Source organism: Desmodus rotundus, chromosome 8, assembly GCF_022682495.2.
Source record: "Desmodus rotundus isolate HL8 chromosome 8, HLdesRot8A.1, whole genome shotgun sequence".
Lineage (NCBI taxonomy): Eukaryota > Metazoa > Chordata > Mammalia > Chiroptera > Phyllostomidae > Desmodus > Desmodus rotundus.
Window position 1 is genome coordinate 104,508,691 of NC_071394.1, and position 25,877 is coordinate 104,534,567.

The window sequence follows — 25,877 nt, forward strand, 5'->3', positions numbered from 1 at the left end:
TTCAGGGCAGTGCAAGTATTCTGCATGATGTGGTGATGGTGGATACATATCATTAAACATTTGTCCAAATCCACAGCATGTACAATACCAAGAGTGAACCCTCATGTAAACCATGGACTTTGGGTAATAATGATGCATCGATATAGGTACATCAGTTGTAACACATGTGTGGCTCTGGGGGGGGATGTTGGTGATGGGGGTAAATGGAAAATCTCTGTCCCTTCCTCTTAATTTTGCTGTGAACCTAAAACTGCTCTAAAAATACTCAGGTTTTAATTTTTAAAAAATTAATGGATAAATTAGATTCCATCAAAATTTAAAATGTTTGCTTTGTGAAAGGCATTGTTCAGAGAAAGAAGAGTCAAGTTACAGACTGGAAGAAAATATCTGCAGATTATAAACTCAACAAAAACACTTGCATCCCGAATATATATAGAAATCTCAATACTCAGTGGTAAGAGAACGGCCTAATTAAAACTTGGGCAAAAATGTTGAACAAACACTTCACCAGAGAATATAAACAGATGGCCAATAAGCACATGAAAGATATTCAACATCATTATTCACTAGAGAAATACAAATTAAAACCACCATGAGATACTAGGAGACACCAGTCAGACTGGCTAACATTAAAAATACTGACAATACCAAGAGCTGACATCTATGAGCTAGAGACAGGGACACTGTGTATGTACTCCCAAAAAGTTCGTTTTGAGACCTCATCTCAGAATCAGGGGATTTTCCCAGTAGATTTCAGTGGGGTCATGCTCTCTTCTCATGGGAAGCTACCACCTTAAAGAGCTACCCATGGGAGAGAATAAACTAATTGTAATCTTTTCTTTCCAGATTCTACTTCCTTTTCCTTTCTTCCCCAGTGACTAGTTAGTACCAAGGTGGACCGCTGTTCTCATCTTCATTTGTTTACATCTACAAGAAATCAGAAAATCACTTCATTTTGTCAACGCACGGGGCACTTACACCAAAATCTTCACGTAGCTGCAACATCAGTCTATTCAGCTTATGCCTCAAGCAACTGCATCTCTCAAGAGGCTGCATCACCGGGTAACCTTCCCTTATCATGACTGACAGCTCTTCAGAGTGGGTCAACCTGGGCACCTCCAGGCCTTCAGAGTGGACCCCGCTGAATGAACAGCGCCGCTTCTGCTCCATCCTAAGTCATGGCAGAACTGCCAGGTGGGTGCCCCCCAGCCCTGGCTGCAGTGGTATCTGGAACCTTCTGTGAATGTGAAGTGGGTTCATAACGTACGGGGTCTGAGCAAGGTCCCATCCTAACACCGGCTGCTGTTTCCCCAGCCACATAGACTGCAGCACCATGCATCAGGACGGCTCCCAGAAAACTTAGTGACACGGGGTTAGCAAAAGAGATTGCCAGCTGAAGCAAGAGTAGGATTGAGTGAGAAAACAAAGCCCTGAAAAAAAGTCTTGCTCTGTCAGAGGATATTTTCCAGGCTGGGGCTTCCTGATGACTCAGTTGTTCCTGCGTGGTGAAGCTCGCCTCTCCTTGTCAGCCCTGCCTGGGAAGAGAAGCCAAAGATGTCCCACTCTCCATCAGGCGGAATAAAAATTACCAGTAAAAGGATGCATTCAAATGTCCCCAAAACAGACACTGTTGTTTACTGGGCTATTGAAAGAGTGAAAAAGATAAGAAGAGGTAGGGTAAGTAGACGCCAGCCGGGAGTGTATAAGAACCTCTGTCATTTCTGGTTTCCTCCCCTTCTGTGACGGGACGTTAAGACAAAGCCCCTCTTTCCCATTTTGAAGAAGAAGCTTTGTTGCTTACTTTGTCAAAATATTCCTCCCAAGCCCCTTCAGGACCCCCTTGTCCTCCCCTCCCTGGCTCTTAAAAGCTGCCTGATTTGCACAAGAGCAGGCCTCCCTGCTGTATCCCTCTCCCAGGCTCACCCTCATTCTCCTGCTCTAATTAGCAACTGCTTTTTTTCTTTATTTTTGTATGCATGTTCAAAGACAGAAAACGAGGGGGAGAGTGAAAGGGAGAAAGCAAAGGTCTGTGTGAAAGGAGAGAGCAGATGGCTTCTCCCTCACCCCCTCTGTGTACCCAGGCCCCCATGTTGGCAAACAACATACAATGTCTGTCTACAGAGCCCTTTGTGGTCCAGAAGGAAGGGCCAGCACACAGCTACAGGCAGGAAAGGACTATGTGTGTGTGTGGGGGGGGGTGCCTGGAGAGGACTGGCATCTGGGGGAAGCCAGGGTAGGGTGAGGATCAAGGCCATCATCCCCTGGGAGGTCCAGGGGCAGCCACCTCTGCCTCCTCCTCCTCCTGGGTCATAAGAAGTGGGTGTATGCATAGCCAACTGGCTTGTGTGCTGATGCCATCAGCTCTCTGGGCAGCAGACCCACTGCCCCCAGGGCTTCAGAAAGTCCTCAGAGTGGAGGGGATCTGCTCTTCCTTGGTACTGTTAGTTCACATTCAAGCTCTCCAGGTGGGCCAGGCAGAGGCAGTAAGCACACCTTGACCAGATTCAGAGGAAAGGGGAGTGAAAAGGCCAATCCCCAAAGATGAAATACTCTCCCAAGTAGCTGAGATTTTATTAGAGGAAATTCTTAGGAAAGGGGGCAGGGTAGTTGGGCAGAAATCCCCACAAAACGGGAAGGGTGGTGACAACCTGAATGGCTGAATCAGTCACTCTAATTGGGCGTATTAAATTCAGAAATGAACAGCTTTGGTCACTGGTCCTTAAGTGGTAGCTGAGTGGAAAGATTTAAAAGATGTTAGAAAAAAAGAAAGCTTGGAAGAATTTTTGTAAGTCAAGAATAATCAAGAATTGGTTGAAGAAGCAAAGAATGCTCTAGAAAAATAAAGAACAGAGCACAAAAAGCAGAGCATTCTACAAAGATACTTTTTAAAAATAAGCTATTATTCTTTTTAATAAATGATCTTATTATCAACACAGGTGATTATATATTAATTTTGATGACAAACATCACTTGTGATATTTGCAATTGATTTCCTGTATTTTATACTACATGAAAGAATTCATTCATTATTGCACTTTGCATCAAAACAGTTTCCTATGAAAAAAATAAAAACAATGAATGGAAATAGCTATTCATTCATTAAAATCCTACCAGAGGAATGTGTTTTCTGTTTTTTTTTCTCTTTTCAAAGCAAGTCCGGAGAGAAGACAGACAAGAGGGAGAATGGTGGAAGGAAGGGGAAGGGACTTGTCAAAGAACATATATGAATGACTCGTGGACATGGACAACAGAGAGGGGACTGACTGTGGGCGAGAGGGGTGGGCTGGGTGGGGGGACGGAATGGGAAAACTGTAATAGAATAACCACCACCAACAAAATAAAATTAAAAATTTTTTAGAAAAAGAATAAATGGAGGAAAGCAGGGAGGCAAATGTGGCCAAAGATGTGGAGGGGAAGACAAACAGAACCAGTGAGGGAAGAAAGGCCCTAAGTGACAAGGGTCTCCACATTCAAATGAATGTAGCCATGTGTGTGACAGACTCAAAAACCAAACAGAAACCCTCAAATCGCCTAATTCCCAGAACAGGCAAAATTTTGCCAAGTTCATGATCTGTCAGAGTTCACGCATATTCTGTACAATTTCAACAAGAAGCTCTATCCATCTTGTACAAAGAGCAGATTGTTATTTTCCACTTGAAATACACACGTTGCACTGACCTTATGTCCTCTGTCAAACTGAGACATTATCACAACTTTTAGTGAAAAGGTTTCATGACGTATGGGCTTGCAACCATTCTGTTGATTGTGTTCTGTGTGTGTGCACAGTGTGTCACTATATTGGACAACAGACAGACACGGCCTCTGCCATCACTGGTGACTTCCTCCATCTGGTCCTGCCATCATCACCTCTGCAAGCACACGCCTCGTCAGCGGACTCACACCTGGTTCCTGACTGGTTTCTTTGGAGTTTATGCTACTCAATGCTACTGGGATGTTTTGGGGAGTTTTACACATTGTAATGCAAAGCTTTTCTTCCTCCTCAGCTCACATCCTGCTTCCATGAATTTTGTTTTCAATGTGTTTTGTTTTGTTCTCATTGAACAGATGGCACAGAGTAGGCATTTGGGATGCAGACCCTGCCTGTGAGGAGCTCAGGAGGGGAAGACTATGACTGAAAATTGGGCTGACGATGGAGGTAGAGGTGGGGGTGGTAGAACTGCACCTTCAATTCATTCTTGCCAGTGACCATGGTCACTGCATGAAATCCGTGGCTAGTGTGTCCCTAGCCAATGAGAAATGCCGATCAAACTCTGATGGCTTTTCTTTGAGTAACCTAGTGAAGGTTTATATCTCAGCCCAAATGGGACACTGAAGCCTCAGCTCCCATCACAAATCACAAATGTGCCTCTAAGTAAATCTTGCTCATCTCCAGGTGGGGGGAGGAGTAGAGAACAGTGGTTGTCAGCTGGACCTCAGGGTCCTATGTTGTATGAACTTGGCGATGTTACTTAGCTTCTATATGCCTCAGCATCTTCAACTAAAAAATAAAGATGACAATCATGTGTACCTCATAGGACTATCATGAGAATTTAAGAGAGAATGCAGGAAAAGAATTGGCAAAGCATCTGGGATGTAATGAGCGCTCTATAAATGGGGCTACCATGCTGGATTAGCATTTTCACACAAGCTGGGAGCCAGTCCAGGAAAGTTTGTTCCATACCCAAACTATAACCATCCACATGATCTGACAAGGAAGGAAACATGGGGCTACCTTGAAGAGTGTGTAAGCTGCTTCCTTAGCCCAGGGAAACAGGGTAAGTCAGCATCCTTTTCAAACATCAGTCACTTGGATGTTATCTTTCTTGCTTTTTTGCCATATCTACATGCCAGATATTTAATTTATCATTTATTATTTTTCTTTAAGTTGACTCACTCCCTGACCTGAATATGTTTACTTTAATGGAAAGTAGGAAGGAATGGAGGGAAGAAGGAAAAGGAGAGGAGGGGAGATGAGAGAAGAGGAGCAGAGAAGAGGGGGCAAAGAGAGTAAGGGAAGTAAGAGAGGTAGGAAGTTCATAGCCCCAGAGAGAGAATTGGTGCAGAGTTGGAAGACAAAAAAAAAAAAAAAAAGAGATAGAGGCAGTGGGCAGCAACCCAGGGCTAAGACAACACTCACTGGCAGAAGCAGGGCCTGGGCTTCAGCAGGGCTGTGGGAAGGGTGTGCTCCAGCCTGGGGCACAGGCACCTGGTCAAGAGTGGGGCTGACAATGATGCAGGCAGGTCTGGTGAGAGTGGGTAGATGCAGAAAAAATGAAGAGGAGACTAGAGCAGGTGAGGGCTAAGGTCTGGTGACAGAAAGGGATGGCTGAGGGGAAGTCAAAGGGTCAGCTGTGGCCCAAGGCCCCAGAGGTAAACTGGGAGAGTTAAAGGGAGAAATGTGGGGTGGAGGGACTGAGCCAAAGAGTAAGAGCTGAGAGATGCACAGGGTACAGCAGTGAGCCCAGAACAGACCCCGGGGCAGGGAAGGAAGGATGGGTTAGCCAGGTGTGTTTCCCACCCAACCAGTCTGGGCCGGATTTCCTGATGAACCACAAGAATAGCATGGCTTTTCAGCACCAGCACCTGCTCTTGTCCTGTCCTACCTGTGGACCTTTCACCTACCACAGTCTGAAAAATGCCAAAATAGGTGCATGGCATATACATACCAAAATGCCCTATGACATGACAGGTAAAGAACACGTACATGGTGGGATGCAGGGCAGGAGGGAATGGGACAGAAGCAAGTGAAGGGTGGACCATGCTATGCAGTGAGCAAACTCCAAACTGTCTGCAGCATGCAAATCACCTGACCTAGTGGCACGTTATATAGGAAAGCTTGCGTCTCAACTCCTGAGGCCGGCCACTCTGCCATGGAACTCTGCCATGTTTAAATGGTCCTCATAGTAAGACAAAGGCAAATTGAATCCACAGCGGGATGCCGGTTTTCATCTATCCAATTGACAAAGATAAAAATGATCAATATTTTATTATCTTAGCAAAGGTATAGGAAATGGGAACTCTTACATTGTTGGTGGGAGCAAAAATTGGTAGAAAATGCCTCTTTTGAAGGACTGTTTGGGGACTATCTATCAAAATTAAATATTTATATGCTCTGATTCAGCAATTTTACTTCTAAAAATTTATTCATCCTCAGCTGTTAGAAAAGTGCTTGGCACATAGAAAACCTTCAACACATATTCATCGAATAAATTAATAAATTTGTCTCACACATATGCTCACACTTAAGCACAAAGATGAATGCAAAAGGATGTTTGATGAAACATTGTTTAGAAATAAAAAACAGGAAGCAATCTAAATATATATCAATGAAAGACCAATCAAATAAAGGTATATCCATCCAGTGGATTACTACACAATCACTGGAAAGAATGAGGCAGATTTCTGTGTAATAAAACCACGCAACTATAAGCCTTCATTGTTAAGTTAGAAAAGGGCTGGAGGAAGTAGGTGAAAACTCTGTGCATTTTGCCCCTACATGTGTCTATATTCTGGGAGTGCGAATGTATGGACCTTCTCCACAAGCAACTATCAGAAACTGTAACAGTGATGGACCCTGGGGAGGACCACAGTGGAAGGAAAACTTACTTTTCATATGTATTACCTACTCAAAACATTTAAAAAATAGTAACAACAAAAGGTAGCTTGGGATAAGGGAGATTTGCAGGAAAGTTCCACCTGGGGGACTAAAGCAGTAGACCCCTTGATTCATTTCAATACTAGGAAGTAGAGCTGCCTCAAGGTCTGAGTGTGCCATCACTGGAGCTGTCTAAAAGCTGTGGGAAAGCAAAGTCAGTGTCATCCAGTGGGCTGGACTCACTGTCCTTGGAGGTCTCATCTAGCTGAGAGAAGCCATCCTCCATTGGGTTCTCCAGGGCAGCAGAGCCACCCACGGTCCCCTTGCCCTCTGGACATTGCAAGCACTTTCTATGATAAAGTAGCAAATTCTTAGAAGTAGAAGTGTTCAATCTGAGTACATAGCATAAAGGGCCTGGCATTAGTAGGTGCCCAGTGAGGGCCTGAAGAAAGAATGAGAACAGGGGCTACTCACTGTATGTGAACTCACAAGCGGAACCCAACCTGACCGGAGAACTAGAGGCCAGAACTGCCCGGGCCTGCCAAGACATGACCGAGCAGGCCCCCAACAGTCATACCCAGAGACCAGGTAGCTCCAGCTCCTCCCAGAAATGTATGCCCATAGGGTTGGGGGGCCATTCCAGACAGAGGCCAGGAACAAGTCAGAAACCAAAGTGCCTGTGTCCTTGTCCAGCCCTTCCTCTAAACTGGGGCCTATCCTCAATGGAAACCCTTAAGGGAGCTGGGCTTGGCCCTCCCTGGCCCTGCATTTCTGTCCTTGATTCCAAGAGGCCTCCTGAGGCTCCCCACAGTGCCTCCTTCCCCAGGACCTGATGAGGCTGAGCTGATTTCCTCCTGACCTCCCTGGCACATGGAGAATGCACAAGCACATACACGCACACATTCACACTGGAGGGTGAGTCTAGCATACCTGCGATGCACACACTCATCCTGCAGCAGGCTGGGTAGGCACTCAGGCAGGATGCCCTCTGTCATATGGGTTAGCTCCTACAGCAGACCCAGACATACCCCTCTGTACTAAGCCATATCTCCCTAGGAATTTCCTGCTCTGCCTTATTGCTTGGCCCTCAAAACAAAAGGGGGAGGGCTCAGTTGTCTTCCCCGGTAACTTATACTCAATCAAACTCTTAGCTCAGCTAGCAAGGAGAGTATAGATAGGACATCTATAGGCAAAGACCTCTCCCCAAGGGAAAGGCCAAGACTGCGCCTTTCTCAATGTTCCTGTCCAAGCCCTGTTGGCAAAATAAGGCTTGTTCCTGGTTATGTGGCCAAGTTTGGGAGGCTTCCCTTCTCCATTTCCAAAAGCCCTGGGTGGACTCTTCCAGGTCTTCTTTGCCCCTGAGGGAGAACTGAGGCCCAAGAGCCCTAGGTACAGTCAACACAGCTTGTCAATGGCCACAAGCAGTGGAAACAGCACTCAGACCTTCAGAGCTCCCCGGGGCCCAGAACTAAAGGACCCCACTCCATACAGGCTCCAGTTCAGTGTAACTTTTCATCTCTGTGCTTCAAACTCCAAAGTGGTGGATCACCCTCCAGGAGAGGAAGTCTATGCAGATAGATGTTTGTGCTCAAGTTCTGCAGACAGAAACTTTCCAGCCCCAGAAAGTGATAGGAACAAGAAAGCAAAGGGGCACATCTGACCACAGCCCTGCCTGAGCTGTGATTCAGCCCTAGGGGCCCATGCTGGTACTCGATGCGGATTAGAGAGTCACAGCCAGGCCTCCAGCCTGCAGCCTGACCATGACCCCTCCATCCTTTTCTGTAAGCACAAAGCCTTAGACCTCATTCTTCTCAGGGAGCTTGAGGTCACCCACTGAGACGTTATGCACCCTCTGGGTGGCTCATAGACAGGATAACATGTCAGAGCACCCGGAGAGAGTATTTCTCCTGGGGAGGTTCAAAGGAAGATGGTAACAGTCAACACAAGTTCTGTGCTGTACAGTGCAGAAACACAATCACAAAGCATGACTCCAGGGAGTGTCTGGAACCCAAGCAAAACAAGGGGCAACAGAGACACGACAGAGAATAGTCACAGAGAACAGCTGAGAGAAGTTTGATATTTTTGAGAATACATGTTGTGCCTCTAAGGACAGTTAATTTCAACAACATCCAGTCTCAGAAGCAGAGCCAGATGGTGGCATCCCCAGACCTGGGTTCTAATCCTGGCTGTGACATCAACTAGCTGGGGCTCTCTAGATGGCTGCCCAGGAATGCTTGCTGGCAGTATCTCTATGGATAATGAAGCAGTCAGAATAGATGGCCTCTCAGCATCCCCCATGCTCCCACGCCAGCTTGGGCAGTTGCAGACTAGAGTCCTTCACTAGCCAATGACAGTGCAGTAAGTGGTGGTAGCAGGGCCCTAGCTAGGTGGCTAACCCAGTTTTTACTACCCACACCACCTCAGTAATGACCAGATAGTGCCTTCACTGTCATCTTTGATAACACATACTTATTAAGTCATGGACTTCCACACAGGGTAGCTCTCATGCACAGAACATTGCCAAATCACTCTCAGTAACTCCAGCAATGACCTGGAGCAGCATGATTGTTCGGTCAACACCAATGGCACTTGAGGGCTTCCACCCCATCTTTCAAAGGCAGAAGGGGCAGTGCTAAGCTCCGCCTTCCTTCTGACCCCTTGCCATCCTCTGCCTCCACCAGAGCCTGGGACTGAGTCCCCAGGCCCTGTATGCAGGAGTCAGTGTGGCAGAGGGGCATCCTTCCAGCTCTCTTTGATGTGGCTCCTGCCACTGTCACAGCCCATTACATCCAGCCAATTACATTGGATTCCTCTCCGGAGACAGCTGGGCAGGGCCACCATGGGGAGCAGAGGAGGCCCTAGAGGTCTGTAAATGAAGTAGCCCATTGGGAAATCCTATTATGAAGCTCACCTTACAGGGCTGCAGTGTTAATGACCTTGGCTTCCCTGGGCCCTGAGCAGAGCTGATCTCCCTGGGATTTGAGAGGAGGCTGTCTGGGCTGTGGCCTTCCTCTCATTCACCAGTCAACTTCCGAGGGGCCAGAGAGAGAAGTGCCCTTGAATGCAGCTGCCAGCACAGGGGCCAAACACACACACACACACACACACACACACACACACACACACACACTTCCCACTCCCACAGGGCTCCACCTTCTCTTTCAGTATCCAGGATAAGGAAAAGAGACCCAGAGCTGGGACCAGCAATCCTAAGGGAGATGAAAATAGGCCCCAGAAACTTTTTTTTCCAAGAGGAGCTAAATTAGGCACATTTTTCTCTACCTTCGAATACTGCAGATTTTTCGTCTCAACTCCCCCAGGCTTATAAATTGGCTCATCTCAGCTGTTCAAGTTGACAAAGGCACCGAAACTATTGAAAGGTGCAAAATGTCCCTTGGGTTTCCAGGCACGAAAAAATTTACATGTAGGTGGAAAATTACCAAGGAAAAAAGTCCCCATTGGAGAGAGGAGAGGAGTAAAGACAAAGCTGCAGAAGAAGGAGGAGAGACCTCTGAGGAGAAGACAGGGAGGTGTCTGACTTGAAGAGCACCAGGGGAGGGCCGTACAAGGCAGTGACCATGACTGTGACCAAGAGGATTCAGGCCCAGCTCAGGGTTTGACAGACAGGTGAACCAGGAGCTGCTCGGTTCTTCAGGAGTTGTCAAGGCCCTGCCAACATCCAGAGTTGGATTGGTCTTAGCTGACCTGAGAGCCCCTGGGAAATCCATGTGGCTTCCCGGTTACAGAACCTCAATCCTCAGTCCCCACTCTGACTGGCAGGCCACGAGCAGGGCACGGGAATCCTGCAGGTTTGATGTGCCCTTGAACACAGAGGCGGCACCCTTGCTGTTCAGAGGATAGTCCTGAGTGAACAGCTCATGCTGACCAGCTACAGGCAAGGCTGCTCTTTCCTGACAGCCCACTCTCTGCTTTCTGTCCCTTTCTGCACTGTCCAGGGCCCTTCTCAGGCTTCCCAGAAGCTGAGGTGTTATATTTATTCCATCTGCCCTCAGCACGGTCCTACACAGCCTTCCCACAGCCCCCAGCCCTTACTCAAGTGTGGCAACGCACTGAGTATCTCCTCTCTATCAGCCTTGTGCTCAGTCCACCGAGCCTCCAGCCTGCCCCTGCATTCTCTGATCCCAGATTCCTTCTATGTCTCCTTAGGAGCTCAGGTCCTCAGGGGTTTCTACTAATCCCACAAGCCCAACGACGCCTACGGTGACCTCCCCTGGAGCACCCTTCTTCTCAATTCCAGCTACATAGATGGCCCTGGTCTGGAGCTTGCACATGAGGTTATCAGCCTGGGCCCCAACCAGACCCACCCATTACAGTCTCGGAAGGGAGCACCTGAGATGTCAATTTATAAAACCTTTCCTGTGGTTTCTCACATCCACCCTGGATCAAGAATCACTGCTTCCAGAAGACCATCAGTTCTCTCTTGGGCTTGGGGAGTCTTCTTTCCTCCACTCAGACCTCCAGCGCACAAAGACCACCTACTTAGAACACCTGCCTTAAAGAAGGACTAGTGAGCCACACCTTTCAAACATGTGTTAACTGACCCACTGACCTGCTGAGAGACAGTGGATCACAGCTCTGTGCTGATTTCACTGGCCATTGCCTGGCAGTCAGGGAGCCGGAGCTGGGCAGGTGCAGGTAGGTAATGAGTGAGGTTCAGGACTCCTGCTGACCTGTGTCTCTGGGTAGGAATACCACATGCCAACATCATTCCAGAATCTTATCCCTCAGTAACCAGAGCCAGATGGTGTGCTTTAGGACTTAAGGGCAATGACACCTGGCAATACACGGCATTGCCTGGCTTACAGAGCATTCTCATATCCATTATCCTACTTGATTTGCACACACCCTGAGAAGCAGGCAGAGAAGACAGGGCTGTCAATGGTAAAGGACTTAACTAAAATCCACCCAGAAGTTCACAGCAGAGCCAGGACCAAAACCAGCTCCTCTCTAGGTTAGGCCTCTTCCACCTGGATACACTCTTTCCCCCTTTTCATCTACCTGCACCCACCCTGCAAGTGACAGTACCAAGAATGAAGGCCTAGGCACCATGGGTCAGTGGTGAGCCAGGGCTGGCCTGGACACCCTTAGGGGCAGGAATAAGGGAGGATGGCACAGTGGGTTATGTAGAACATTGTCATTTCCTGACTCCTGACAGTGACTAGAGAGGAAGGTTAATGAGGCAGCAACTTCTGGAAGCTCCAGAGACCCCTGTGCCTGGGAGGGAAAGCCACGTTGTCAGGGAGCATTCAGGGGCAGAAACAGATCCAAGCTCCAATGGGTACACTGCTCCAGCAGGACCTGGCTACTAGGGGCTGTCCCAGCAGCTACTGGCTACTGGGGCCCCTCCATGGGTACCCATATGGGATATTGTAGCCCCCAAGTTCCTAACAGACAGGTAACGGGCCTGCTCATGCCAGATTCCCCCTAGCAACTGTCCATCTCAGCCCTTCTATCCTCCCAGAGACCAACTTCAGCTTGCAATAGTTTAGGCTCCACAGCACAGAGAGCTTGCAGAGCACCAAATCTTGGCCTCCCTGGTCCAGAGACGTCTAGGGTACAGGAACCTACACAGAGAACCGACTTAGCCATCAACCTGAGCAGGGAAGGTATGGGGGAGGGTAAAGATGAAGTCATGATTTCTCATTAACCCACTGCCATGAGTATGAAACTTGAAGTAGGGACAGATGGGCCATTTTCCCAGTAATTAACGATTTCATAGAGACAAATGCCTGATGGGGTCAGGGTCACTGGCAGGGTCAGCTGGCTGCTGTGCTTCTGCCTGATGGGTCCAACCTGTGTGTGCAGAAAGCACGAGTCAGGAACAGGCTTTGGGCCACGGAGCCCTCGAGAAAATGTGTGAGCCACTTGCTGCACATCCTAATGTGCAACCTCTCCCCACAGCTTCCTTCTCTTGTCCCCCAGTCCTCTTCCCCTCCTCCCTCCTCACAACACAAACAGCTCTAGGCCAGGACCACTCTTTACTGGCTGGGCTGCCTAATTGGTCTCTAGGTGCTTCCACACACCAAGCAACTGGTCGCCATGACTTTGACAGGAGAGAGTTTAGCAGATGCAAAGTGAAAGTCAGGGGAGGAAGGTTCTTGCCCATCGTGAAAGTCGGTTCTGCCAGAAAAATAATATAAAGGATATTCTTTCTACCATTTTGTAGATTCAGCCCATGCAAAGGCCCAGATTCAAATATCCAGAAAGGGAAATTTATCAGATCCACTTGACTTTATGAATCACAGAATCATCCAGGCTTCATTCATCTGGCTCCAGGGCACCGATTCTCAGGCTGTATTGGGAGAGCGTAATTTGCCTTCCTTCTTCTTTCTCTAGAACAACTAATGGAGACTCATTGTTTCTCACTCACAATTCCCTGGCATCTGCTATGCTCCGTGCTCCTGGCCTCATGAGGATTGGCTGTAACACCCCAGAATTGCTGTGAATGACCACGGTGCCCAGGTGACAGTCTGAGCACCCAGAATGGGTGGGTACCTTCCCTTGAAGATACACCATGGCCCCAGGATCAAACCCATCCACATGTACTGCCCATCCCAAACCAAAGGATGCAGAGCTCTCCCAAGATAACCATCTATGCCCACTGCTCCCTCATCTCCTGGGAGGAACCTGCTCTGAGCCCTGGAAAGTGAGGTCTGGCTCAGACATCAAGGCTGGGTTACCAACAAAGCCAAGGGCAAAGAATTTGGAAGATCAGCTTAAAGTTCTTGAGAAAGGAAAGAAGGGGGTTTCTCTGCTCATCTAGGGCACTGAGCTCAGCCAGGCTGCTGGGCAGCAGGACCCAGGATGCCACCTGATTGCCACTCTCCTCGCTCAGAAATGCTACCAAAATGTGGCTGCGTGTGCCTCTGACATGGCAAAGGGATGGTACCCTGGGCTCCGATTTCCTCCACACTGCAATGAGTTTGCTCTGAGAAGCAGTTTGTAAATTCAAGCCAGGTTCACAATAGCTTTAGATTAGAAATGGCCCCTAAAAGTCCAGAGGGGGTTGGGGCTGAAGAGGGAGAATGGAAATAAACCACTTGGATTTAAATATTTGTCCCCACAGGCCCTCCCAGGACAATCACAGAGGGTGACTGGCAAGTAGCACAGACAGCAGAACCCCCCAAAAGAGAAAAGTTCCAATTAGCCCAAAGAAATGAGCCTGTTCCCAGAGTCCCAATTAAATCAGAACCAATCAATGCTTGCTCAGGTTCCTGCAGTTCTGCTCAGGAAATAATGAGAACAAACAAGAGGGCCCAGCAAGCAAGTACATCGTGGCTGCCCTCTGAAGAAATCACCCATGCTCGTGTAAGTATGCAGCTGTACCTGCCCCTTTAAAAACTCAGCCTGGTGCCTGGGTCCCCACTCAGACCCTGACAAATGCCAAAGAAGGGCATCTCCCACCCCTCCTCCAACCAATGGGACAAAGAGGAGTACTATGGGACCAGCCCAGCTGGTTTTAAAACTGTCTACATTGATTCATCGCCTGATCCAGCACTCTCTCCCCTGTTTCCACGCCATCCATTATGGGCACCCTAACCAAGAAATCCAATAAAGACACAAAGGCGCAGCTCTCTTGTCTCAGCAGGCCTCAGAAAGGCTGTGTGAGGCCCCAGCCCAGCCAATTAGCTGAGTCCAAAGGATCTCAGAGCTGGTGGGCATTAGCAATCCTCTCTGTGCCTGGAGGTGTTTGGGGAGCGAGGAAGTGAGGAAGGAGACATGCAGGGAAAGGTTAGGTGCTCAGAAGGGGTGAGGATGATGACAGGGAGGACAGCCGGCATGAGGCTCATGTTGAAGAAAGAGGAGCTAATATAGCTCCCCACCTCCACGCTCTCCCCAAAGGACTGAGACCACCTCAGTGATGGGTTAGGGTCAAGGTGGTCATTGCTGAGGTCCATGTAGGAAGCCTTGCTTTTGAAAGAGGCTGACACTTTGGAGGCCACAAACAAAATTTAAAACAGGAAAGCAGTTTTCTTTTCCCCCACCCTGTCCCCCGTGTTCAGCTTCCATGCCCTTAGGCCACAGATAAGCTGTGTCCCCTCCTGACTCTTACATTCACTCCCAGAGGAGACCGGGTCAGAGCCAAATCAGCGCACTGACTGCCACATACTGGGCTTGTGCTCCTGTGGACTGAGCAGAGCCTAGGTGAGCACACACTGCCCTGACCCCCACAACCGCAAAGTCTGCATCACTCTGCATCATGCAGAAGCAAAGGTATCACAGCTCATGATAGCATCTCACCCCCATTCCAATAGCTTCAACTCCTTTTGGGACACACCAAAGCTAGGCCCCATCCCGGCCCCACAGCCTGGCATTGAGCCCCTGGAGGAAGACAGCCAAGCCAGAGGGCTTTGAGTTAATGAGCTACATGGTTCAGTACCAAGTTGAGTGCTGTGGGAGCTGGACTGAAATGAACTAAAATATTTTCCAAATTCAGTCACTTCTCAATTACCCTTGAGTGAATTGTCCATGACAACCCAAATCCCAAATTCTCTATGCCTCAGAGCATGGAGCTGGATGGGATGCAGAGGGGGTATGTATGCAAAAAGACAGAGAGAGAGAGAGAATATGTCAATGTCCCAAAACTAGATATAACTGAGTGCTTAAGTTATTATCCATCATTTAGAATTCTTCCCGTCTCTTCCCCCACCGCAAATATGGACATTCTGATTGGGCACAATTGGAAAATCATCAAGCCTAGCACAGAGAATAAAGGTTCCCCAGCACTATATAGTATAAGAGCCCCTGGGCTCTTCTGTTCCTGTATGATCCACAGCTGGAGGTGGGAAACCTTGCAGACTTGACCCTGCCCCAGGTGGGCAGGAAGCAGAGGTCTCAGGGGGTCCCAGAGCTTACCCTTGCAGGCCACGCTGTTCTCAGCCTCATAGCCAGGCTTGCAGGTGCAGCGTCCAATGGGCACCATCCACTCCCCATCCCCGTTGCAGTAGAGTTTGATGGGTACATCCACTTCCTCTGCGTTGGGGATGCATGTGCCCCGAGCAATCACCAAAGACGTGCTCTCTGCCCCTGTCATGGTCTCTGGGAACACTGCAAAATTTTGCACGATGCTGGGACACTTTTTGAAGAAGACACGGACAGAAAGGAGAGACATACAGGCTCCGTAATCCTGAAAAGCGAGGTAAAAACCATTCCGAGTAAGAGGCCCAAAGCTCCTGACTTCTGTGTTGACCTTCATCAACCTTCCCCCAAAGTCCACCTGGGAGAAGCTCTCATCTGCAGCAATGGTGTCTACTTTGAGGTAGGGGGCCTCAGACCAGAAGGCTGACTTCTTGGTGGCAATGACAGAGTCAGTCTCATAGTAATACAAGTTGAAGGTCTCTTTGCAGGAGCCTGGGACGTTGGGGAGGCTGCTGCAGTCTCTCACAGTGAAACGCATTTCTGTGTAGATGCGATGGGCTCCCCGCCGGTTGATGAAGGTGGTGAGCAGCCAGTTGTTCTGGTTGGGCTCAAAGACGTTGCACACCTGGTAGGTACGGATGGTGTTCAGGTTTTCATCATAGCCACTGACTTCTTCCCACTGCACCAAGCAGTCCACAGGCACACGCATGTAAAAACAGAAAATAGAGGGTGAGAAGACAAAGAGAGGCAGAGCAGAGAAGCCTGGCATTGGAGGTGGGCCTTAAGAGCTCACCAGTCTACCCTTTTGACTTGAGAAATGAACACATCTAATCCTAACCTGCTTTTAAAAATTTCCTATAAGTGGACTTCAGAATCCTTCTCTGCAGCCCATCCCCAAATATAACAAACTTTCCTCTAGAAAGCCTCCCTTCATCTAACACATAACTCTCATGCTGTGACTATGGCTTGTCACACCAGTGGGGACAACTTGCAGCTTTAGCCTTATGTGAAGTCAAGGACATCCTTCCGAGCCATGGCCTCCACTCTCAGTAGCCACTCTGTGTATTGGGGGTACAGCAGCATGACAGCTCCGCCTTGGAAATCCTAATTTCTGAATCTAGGTAATTTATTGTGGTGAAGCTCCTTTATTATCTCTGAAAAGGATATGAATACAAAGCTTTTCAGAATTTCTCAACAAACTTAGATTCTTATAAACTTTTGTTTTATAACATCAACTCTTTGAAAGAGCTAGGTAGACCATAAAACTGGTAAGAGGAAGGGCTGCTAAGAGAGATCCTTAATGGAGGAAATTAAGCTTCATTTTGTGCAAACTTCAAGCTAAAATGCGATGGAAGAGAATGTGTTACTTAGGGATTAAGGAAAGCTTCTTTCAAGGGGAGAGATGATCAGGTTTAGTGTTGAAAAAGAGAGCTCTCATTTTTAGCAGCCCAGTAAATTGGAAGAAGAGGAGAAACAATGCATTTGTTACATGATATCTCTCAATCTTCCCAATAGCTCCCAATACAACTTGATACTATCATCCTCAGTTTACAGACAGAAAGACATCATGCAATTCATCCATGGTCACGTGGCCCTAAGAAGAGATGGGGAGGAGAAGAGATAGAAAGAAATGCTTTGAATGGTCAAAGAAATTCTCCGAAACACTTATTTCAGTAACAGGCAATACGGACGGGGAGGGGTCCAGGAGGGCCTGGCTTCTTTAACTGAGCCTCTCTGGGCCAGGGGCCAATGAAGAGTTGCTGGGTCATTCTTTCTTCCTGTGCAGGGAAAGGAAGCAGCTGGGGGCTCTCAGGACCCTAATCTCAAGAATTGGAGGTATTCCCAGGAAGTTTCAGTGTGTTTGCTAAACAAGAAAATAAGGGACAGAAGACATTCAACTTCCTAAAGTGAAAAAAGAAAATAGGTTAAGATCCTTGGCTATTTAGCAGTGGTGATAAAAGAAACCAAATAGTACCTATTTCTTTAAATATTGTGTTAATTGCTTATTACATTGTTGAAATACAGGGTCTGGCAGAAGTAAGGCTTGTTTGAGTGAGGTTGGTAGGGTACATGAATGTCTCACACGAGATGGACGGCAATTTGAACAATTTCATCCGAAATGTCATACGGTATGCTTGAGTGTGATATTGTTATGTTACAGAATGACATGCTTATGATTTTGTAGTAAAAGATTTTGTAATAAAAAAGGGGCATTATTTGTGCCAGACCCTGTATATAAACAAACTAGTATTCTTCATTAAAAGAGCTAAAAGCCAATTATGTGTGCATGGGAAATATACTACAGTAGCTTCTTGCACAGAATTAACCCCCTGTAGGAGGAGAAGGGCAGAGGCAAGTCTGTCTTTCAAACATGCACCAGTTATCCCAAGACCAGACATGGTGCAGAGGAACATGGAGAGCTGGCCCTGAACACTCAGGCCCGTAAAGTGACCTTGCAGCCTCTCCTGCTGCCTGGCCCCTACCACAGGAGTAACTGAACTGCACTCTATCCAGGGCCTTTCTTCCCCGGCCCCTCCCTGCACTCTCAGGTGGCCAGTTCCCTCTGCAGCCTGGAATCCTTCCTGAGCTCTATCTGGGGTCCTTGCACACTGCCAAACCTCACCTGGATGTTGCTTAATTTCTCACTGACTCTCTAGATGTCGAGGAACCACTTTTTATTCCTTCTTTAAGATTGTGAGTTATGTTCTATTTAAATGTGTGTGTTAAACTTGCATTCTGCTTGCCTGTTTTTTTGCAACCAGAAAGCAATACATTAAAGAGAAGAAAGAGCTACCAGTTGTTTTTGTTCAAATTTTCAGACTTCTCTCCCTTTCCATGGCAGCTTTGAAATCATTTCTCCTGGCTGACCCTGCATGACTTTTGAGGAAAAGACAGGTTTATTTTGCTGTTCTATAATTGTTAAAACACAGCAGGTCTCACAAGCCATATTTCAGTCATGCTATACAAGGTCTCAGCAGGAAGGTGGGGCTGCACCGTCAATGTGCGGGTGAAGCCTGTGGCCCCCATTTAGGCTGGGGGCCTAATCCCAGCCAGAGCACTTGACCCACAGAAGACTAATGCAGTGTGGGAGCAAGACCAGAAGCCCATCTTTCGGGGCTCACCTTGGCACTGAGACCGTCACCACCAGTAGGTCTTTAAATAGACAGAATGAGGATTTATACTCCTGTGGAGCTGGGATATTGAGAACATTTATCTTAGAAAATGACACTGATTGGTATTATAAGACCCAATAGAGGTAATTGTTTCAACCATTAACCTCTCTGGGCCTCAGTTTTCTCATCTGTAAAATGAGGAATCATACTGGGTGACCTCGAGTCATAAAATTCTACTGATCTAATTGATCCATGACAGCTCCTAAGGGAGCAATCAAAGCAAATTAGGGGGAATACAGCTGTATAGTCACAGGGAAAGAGGAGACAGAAATTGAGAGAAAGGAAATAACTCCCTGTTGTTTGGGAAAAGGCCATCACAGAGTCTTACATTCATTTCCTTCCCTATTTCATTCTTCTTCTGCCAGCGGGTGCTAGAAAGGGTTGAAAAGATAAGCGATTGGAGCAGGCTAGAGGAGGTATAAATGCTTTCCAAGCAAGTGACAATTAGGATTGGGCACACTGAAGAAAAAGATTTGGTAAATCAAGACGAGGGTGGAACGGCACTCCCAGCCGGGAGGAACAAACATTGTTATTTGTTTACGACACTTGGCATCAGTCTCATTGCTTTGTAGTTACACCTTGTTCATTCATCAACGAAAACATATTTACAGAATGCCAACTTTATGCCAGGCATTCCATTAGCCACCAGGGACACAGCAACATGAAGCTTATAATCTAGTGAGAGAAACAGAAATTAGACAAATGGTTATTAAAATAACTAAATAATTACAATTGTGCTAACTGCTGTGAGCGAAAATTACAGGGTGCCAAGAGAGGAAGTGTACCTGATACAGAGAGGAATGTCAGGGAAGACCCTCTAAGCTGAGAGGGAATGGATGGATCGAAGAAGGTAGCCAGCAGAAGTGTGTGTCTGCTGGGCACAGAGATGGGCAGCACTGCCAGGCCTGGGAACAGCAAGTGCAAAGCCTCTGGGATAGGGAAAAGTGGCCTGGTGCTGGTGAGGCAGGAAGCCTGTGTGGCAGGAGTCATAAAAAGCTTCAGGTGGCACAAATGAGACCAAGGGGAGGGAAGGTCTGGTGGAGAGCTTGGAATTTCATCTTGAGTGTAACTAGAAGTCATGGAGGAGGTCTTTTATTATTATTGTTGTTAGTATTGATTAATTTAAGACAGAGAGAGAGAGAGAGAAACATCTATTTGTTGTTCCACTTATTTATGCACTCATCGGTTGATTCTTCCGTGTGCCCTGACCAGATATCAAACCCGCAACCTTGGCGTATAGGGACAACGCTCTAATTGACTGAGCTACATGGGTGGCTTAAGGTGAAGGGCAGGAATAGAGCAAGACTGGGTTGACCAGACCCAAGGGGTCATGTGTCCCCTTAACATTCTTTCTTGCATCCTGCTTCCCCCACCAGGCTTTGAGCTATGCTGTGTCCCCAGGCACACTACTTCCAAGATTCTTTAAAAAAGCAGAGTTTTAGCACTCTTGGTCTACTACCCCACAGATGCTCAATTTCCTATTTAGGACCCAGTTTCTTTTATGCAAGGTCTGTGCTAGCTCAGGCCCCTTGGTGCACTCCTGCCTGTCCGAAAGCTGATGTTCTAAAGGTCTCCATTCACAAGCAGTTTCTGCCTCCACTTCTGGGCAGTTGACACATTGCCTCTTATGTTCTTTTCTATAATTATCTCCTCCCATTAAAACAGCAACAGAACACCACAATTTGCTTATCAGATTGGCAAAAACTTAAAAAGATAAAACATCAAGTCCCAGTAAGAATGTGGAATATGAAGTCACTACCCAAAGCTGCCACCACTTCCAGAACTTGATGCACACCCAGGGCACGTGGAGGTGGCCGGCCTCAGAGGGTCAGGGGCTATGGACAATACAGTAGCTCTGCTCTGAGTGGGGCCTCCGGGAGCTTTGCACAGTCATGGTGGAAAGAAGAACCACTCATTGAGAATGAAACTCTCACCTACCAGTGGGATGAGAAGCTCAGAGTCTGAAATAATTTGACTAAAAGAAAATAAGGTCCAGGATGTTTCTTGATCATCTTTATTTTGGAGTAAGATTGATAATGCTGCATGCCAATCTCACTGTAGTCCTCCCTTGTAGGAGCTTTCAACTGGACTCCAACATGGCACCTAAGGCCCTCTGTTAGTGTCCATCAACTAGCGAATTCATGAGCAAAATATAACATAGCCATACGATTTTATTTCTATTCAGAAATTTTAAAAATGAACTATTGATATATGTAACAACATGGATAAACTCCTAAACCATGCTAAATGAAAGAATCTAGACTCAAGAGACCACATATTGTAAAAGTCCACACACATGAAATATGCAGAAAAGGCAAATCCATGACAGAAAAGTAAGAGTGTTTCCCTAGTGCTGGAGGTGGGAGTAGGGAGTGACTGCATTGGGCATGACAAATCTTTGGGAGGGGAGTGATGGGATTATGGTAATAATCACATAACTCTGTGAACTCACTGAAAATTGTTCACTTGGACACTTAAAATGAGTAAATATTATAGCCTGTAACTATTATCTCAATATATCTGTTATCTGAGTTTCTTCCAGCATATACCTTGACACCCCATAATGCTGGTGTGGTCTCTGTCACCCACAGAAAGCCTGCCCACAGCAACTTCATGCCCCTGCTCATCCTATCCACTGAGCCAGGGATGCCCTTCTCACCCCTGTTTCCCTGTATCTCAAGTGATAAGTATTGGCTCAGTCAAGTTTGCTTGTGGATGAACAACTGATAACTAAGTTGGGGCAAAGGTAGCCTCTAGAGCAAGCACAGGTAGCCGAGGGAGCATCAGGAGGGTGGTTCAAAGATAGAATGAGAATCTTGGGCCCAGAACCCTACTCAAAAGCCACTTGATTACCCAACCTGGAGTCAGGCAGCTATCAGGACAAAGATGCCTCCCATGTGCAACACAGCCGATTTGTCACCACAGTTTGCCATTTCTTCCAGAACAATATTCCTCCTATCTGGCCTCTCCCTTGCATTTCCATGGCCATGTGCTAGGGCTGGCATTACTTCCTGCCTGGACTCATGCCCTGGCCCACTCTTTGGTCAAAAACTAATGACGACGGACCAGGCAAGAGATGGCAGGAGCTCAAACAGGGGCCCAAACAGAGGCCCAAACAGGGGCCATATCCTCTCACATCTGGACGCAGTGCCCATTTTTGTCCCTTGATGTTGTCACTGGTGTTCTAACACTTTTCTTCTATCCCACCCTCATTCAAACTCAACTCTTTCAAGACACAGAACCAGAGAATAACATATCAGCTAGGAGCCACCATAGATCATGTTGAGCAGGCCCTTTTGTTGGCCAATGGGCACACTGAGGCCCAGAGACATTCAATATCTGGCCCGAAGTCATGCAGCTGATGGGGGGCAGAGCCAAGCTCTCTTCACAGCTTCCTCCTTTCAGCAGGTGGGCTCCAGCCTCATTTCCTCCCTGATGCCTTCCCAGCTTATATTCAGCAACCATTTTTTCAAATGCTTAAAGCAAGAGTGAACTTATTCCATGCAATTTAGCATTTGATAATAACACTGTTTTGAACTATTCGTTAATTACTTCATGTGTGTGACTTTGGATTGTGATACCTGGCTGGGAGCTCCTTGAAGACAGGGAATTGTGTTTTGACTAGCTTATTCATTTCAACATGTGAAACAATTCCATGCATTTGCCTTTGCAACACAGATATTACACAATGGCATTTTCACTCACTAATGGCTGGGACCAGTGCAGTTCACAGGTTTCTCAGGGCACCACCCTCACTCCCTTCTTGTCTTACTTTTTATCCTTCCTGACCTCATCCACACACTAGGCTGCAGCCACTAGGGGCACATCACTGACCTCTCCCCAAAGTCCAGACTTGTTTATCCAGCTGCCTGCTGGACACCTCCTGACGAGGCAGGCTAGTATGCCAGGACAAACAGAATAGGGAAACTGAGACAGATAGTTAAACTGCCAAACAGTTTACAGCCATCTAGTAAATCACAAAATTCTGTCTTCTGTAACCAAGGACACTTAAGAGTAAATGGTTTGCACTTTTCCTCCCCAACCAGAGGGGGTAATTAGCTTAAATCAGCCCACTCAGGGAGATAGCAGAAATCCAATTAATGCCATTTGCCCACCACACCCAAGGACAAATGAAGTTAGGGGAATAAATCTCAATTTGGCACATCAGCATAAAACCGATGACTATTCTATTGAGATCCTCCCCTAAACTCCCAGCCCTTAAAGTCCCTCAAAACGAAGGTCTCAGCTGGTGCTCTCCCTCCTAGGAGCACACACGCTGCACCTTCCCCTTCCTTCTCTTCCTGCAGGCAGGCATCTCCTAAACTCTAAGGGCCCCCACAAGGCTTGCAAACAGGGAGCAATGGGCAGCAGCACCTCATCCTGAGTTAACTCCCTGAACCTGTTTCCTAGGCTCCCTTTTCTCTGACCTCTTAGTGAGTCAAAGCAACCCAGCCTAGGCTCATTTCCCCACCTAGTCCCACTGCTGTTGCTTCTTCTGTCCTAGGCCCTTCCTTGTTTCACTGTCCCTAGCTTTCATAAGTGTTCTCTAAAAATCACCTGGACTCGTACTGTGAAATCTTTCCTGCCCGAAGTCAAGAACCCACACACTACTGACCAGCCCTAGGCAGACCTGCTCAGGGCCAGGTCCCCTTTCCAGTCATACTGATAAACACCTGATACTCATACTCATACTCATACCGATAAACATACTGATACTCACCACCTTGCTCTCTGAGTACTGCTGCCATCTCACAAATCCATCCCCTTAAGTGGACTTGCCCCTGGAAGGCAAAGCTGTGTTGGGGACCTCTCCATATTCCCAACCCTAGCCCTTCATAAATAGTGGCAGATTGAGGGGATGAGCAAGGCCTTGGTCAGTTCCTCAACTTCTCAGCCTCCTCAGCTCCTGATCCTTTTCTGGGGACTTACTGTCTGTCCTACCAGTTTCCTACTTGTCCCTGGAAGAAAAAGTAACAAAGCAGCTTTGAACAACCAGCAGAATATTAACAGCCTTTGAAAGGGCACTGTTATTGATACACATGGTCCACCTGTCCTTGAGATAAGCATAATACAGAAAACAATGACACCCATTAGAAAGTACTTGTTCAGGCTTTCAGACCAGGACTTGGATGTATGAGAAAGACACCTCTGTGTTCCTCTAGATCTGGGTTTGTTTGACTTGCTTGTTGGAAGTCAGAGCTCGCAGGGCTGTTGCTCAGGAGTGGCCCAGATTGCCTGCTGACATTTGGACAGTGCTATTGATTATCCACAGTCTGGCTGATTGTGTGTGTTTGTGTGTGTCTGTGTGTGCATGAATAAAGCACGCTCTCCCCTTCAAAATCACTGCCATAAACTCCATCTACATTGTCTTCTAGAACAACCTTCAGAGACTTCACACTTTCTCTGTCCTCCAAAAGTGGATCTGGATTTTGGAAACAGGCAAAGGTCATTTGGAGCCAAATCCAATGAGTCAGGTGAATAAGCAAACTAATAAATAATATCTCTTGGTCAAAAATGAAAAGCCACAATAAAATGAAGTTAAGCGAAGTGGGCTGATTTCACTCTATGCCTCTGAAGACAGCACCAAGCATGTGTTCTGAAAAGATCTGTGATAGTGGGCCCCTCCCTGCACAGCTGCAACCTCCCAGGGGACCCTGCCTCCCACAATGCACAGGGGCTACCATGGTGTTGCATCAGAATAACCATCAGGAATAAGCCTTTTCTACAAGGCCTGGCCAGGGAAGGGCTTTTTGGATTCTATTATCCTAATGACATCCCACTATTCTGTTTTATTTCAAACTCAGCTCATTTAATTCACTTTTAAATCAAGAATTAAGTATCTATGTAGATCCCTAAACAGTGTTCTAGGTGTTGGTGATACAGCCATAAATAAGAGACAATGTTCCTGCCCTTCGCCCCCCAACCCCCGTGGGCCTTCTATTCTAATAGAGTGAACCAGAGGATGAACACACAAACAAATGAATAATGTAGAGTTAGATAGTGTTTAATACTATGGGGAGCAGGTAAGGAGATAGAGTGAGTGACAGCCAGCAGTAGGGTCATAGGGAAGGTCTCTTTCTGAACAGAGATCTGACTGACATGCAGGAGCCACCCCAGCTTGGCAAGTACAAGAGGGAAGAACATTCCAGGCTCAGAGAACAACAAAAACAAACTCTCCTGAGCAGGAGTGTGCCTGACACCTTACCAAGAAAGCCAGGAGGCCAGCATGGCTGCCAAATTGCACAGGGCAAGGGAAATATGGAAGAAAGTGAGGAGAGAGAGTTGCCCAAGCAGGCGGACCCCTACCTCCACCAGTTACAGCTCTGTGACCACGACAACTCTCTGAGCTTCATTTTCCTCACCTGCAAAAGACTATTTACCTTGCAGGGTGTCAGGAGGACTGATGGATCAAGACAGGAACTCATCTAGTGCTATGCCTGCAGGTAACTACCATTCACTAAGTACCAATTATTACCATTACTATCAGCATCAGCACTGTTATGTTAACCTCAGGATCCACCTCTGGCTGATGCAGCAGGGTGTGAAAATCATCTCCTTTATCTTAGATAAATAATTCCACCCTATGGTCAGCAGAACATCAGGAGGAAAGAGCCAGACTCCCTTATGAATGCAGAGGTGTTGCTGTAGATGTTTAGCTACATATTGAGAAGGGGAGCAACAGAGACTAGACATTGAGGTTAATAAACTGGGAAGCAAGAGGCTGCTTGCTTCACCAGGACGCTACAACTTCTCACATCCAGGGGATCATAGCACTGTTCCACCAAGGGGATTAACACTTGTTCTTCCCACCACCACCCTTCAGTACTGGATTGTTGGGGGGCACAGAGGGAGGTGTTGGACCACAGAGGCCTGTCTGTCTAACTGAGGGATGGACCCTATCCAAAGCCCACAAAAACTTTGGAAGTTGATTGGTCATTTTAAGAAAGCACCTATTCTGTCCCAAACCCAAGCTCCTGGTTATAACCCCAGGGGAACAGAGAAGCTCTCTCTCTCTCTCTTGCTTGTGACCAGTACTGACATGGTACACTCACCTGTTCTCTCCATGGCCTCCAGGAGGGAGCCTGAATACGAAAGTACAGCAATGGATTGCATCTGGAAACGTACTAAGCTCTCCAGATGCTGGACTGGACAGTACTTCAATATGGAGCATAAACTCTGGGCAATGGCCTTTACCCTGGCCCTACTGAAGCCAAGGTTGGACTTCTCCC

At 47.3% G+C, this 25,877-nt stretch overlaps 1 protein-coding gene across 3 annotated transcripts in view; it reads right to left on the reverse strand.

The window, feature by feature from the left end:
• The window catches only part of EPHB1 (EPH receptor B1), a 421,654-nt gene that overhangs the window by 252,271 nt on the left and 143,506 nt on the right, over positions 1-25,877 (reverse strand). For all 3 annotated transcript variants that reach the window (XM_053930212.1, XM_053930213.1, XM_024565783.4), the window contains exon 3: positions 15,473-16,154. In XM_053930212.1, coding sequence (XP_053786187.1) covers positions 15,473-16,154 — 682 coding nt within the window. The remainder of the gene's footprint in view (positions 1-15,472; positions 16,155-25,877) is intronic.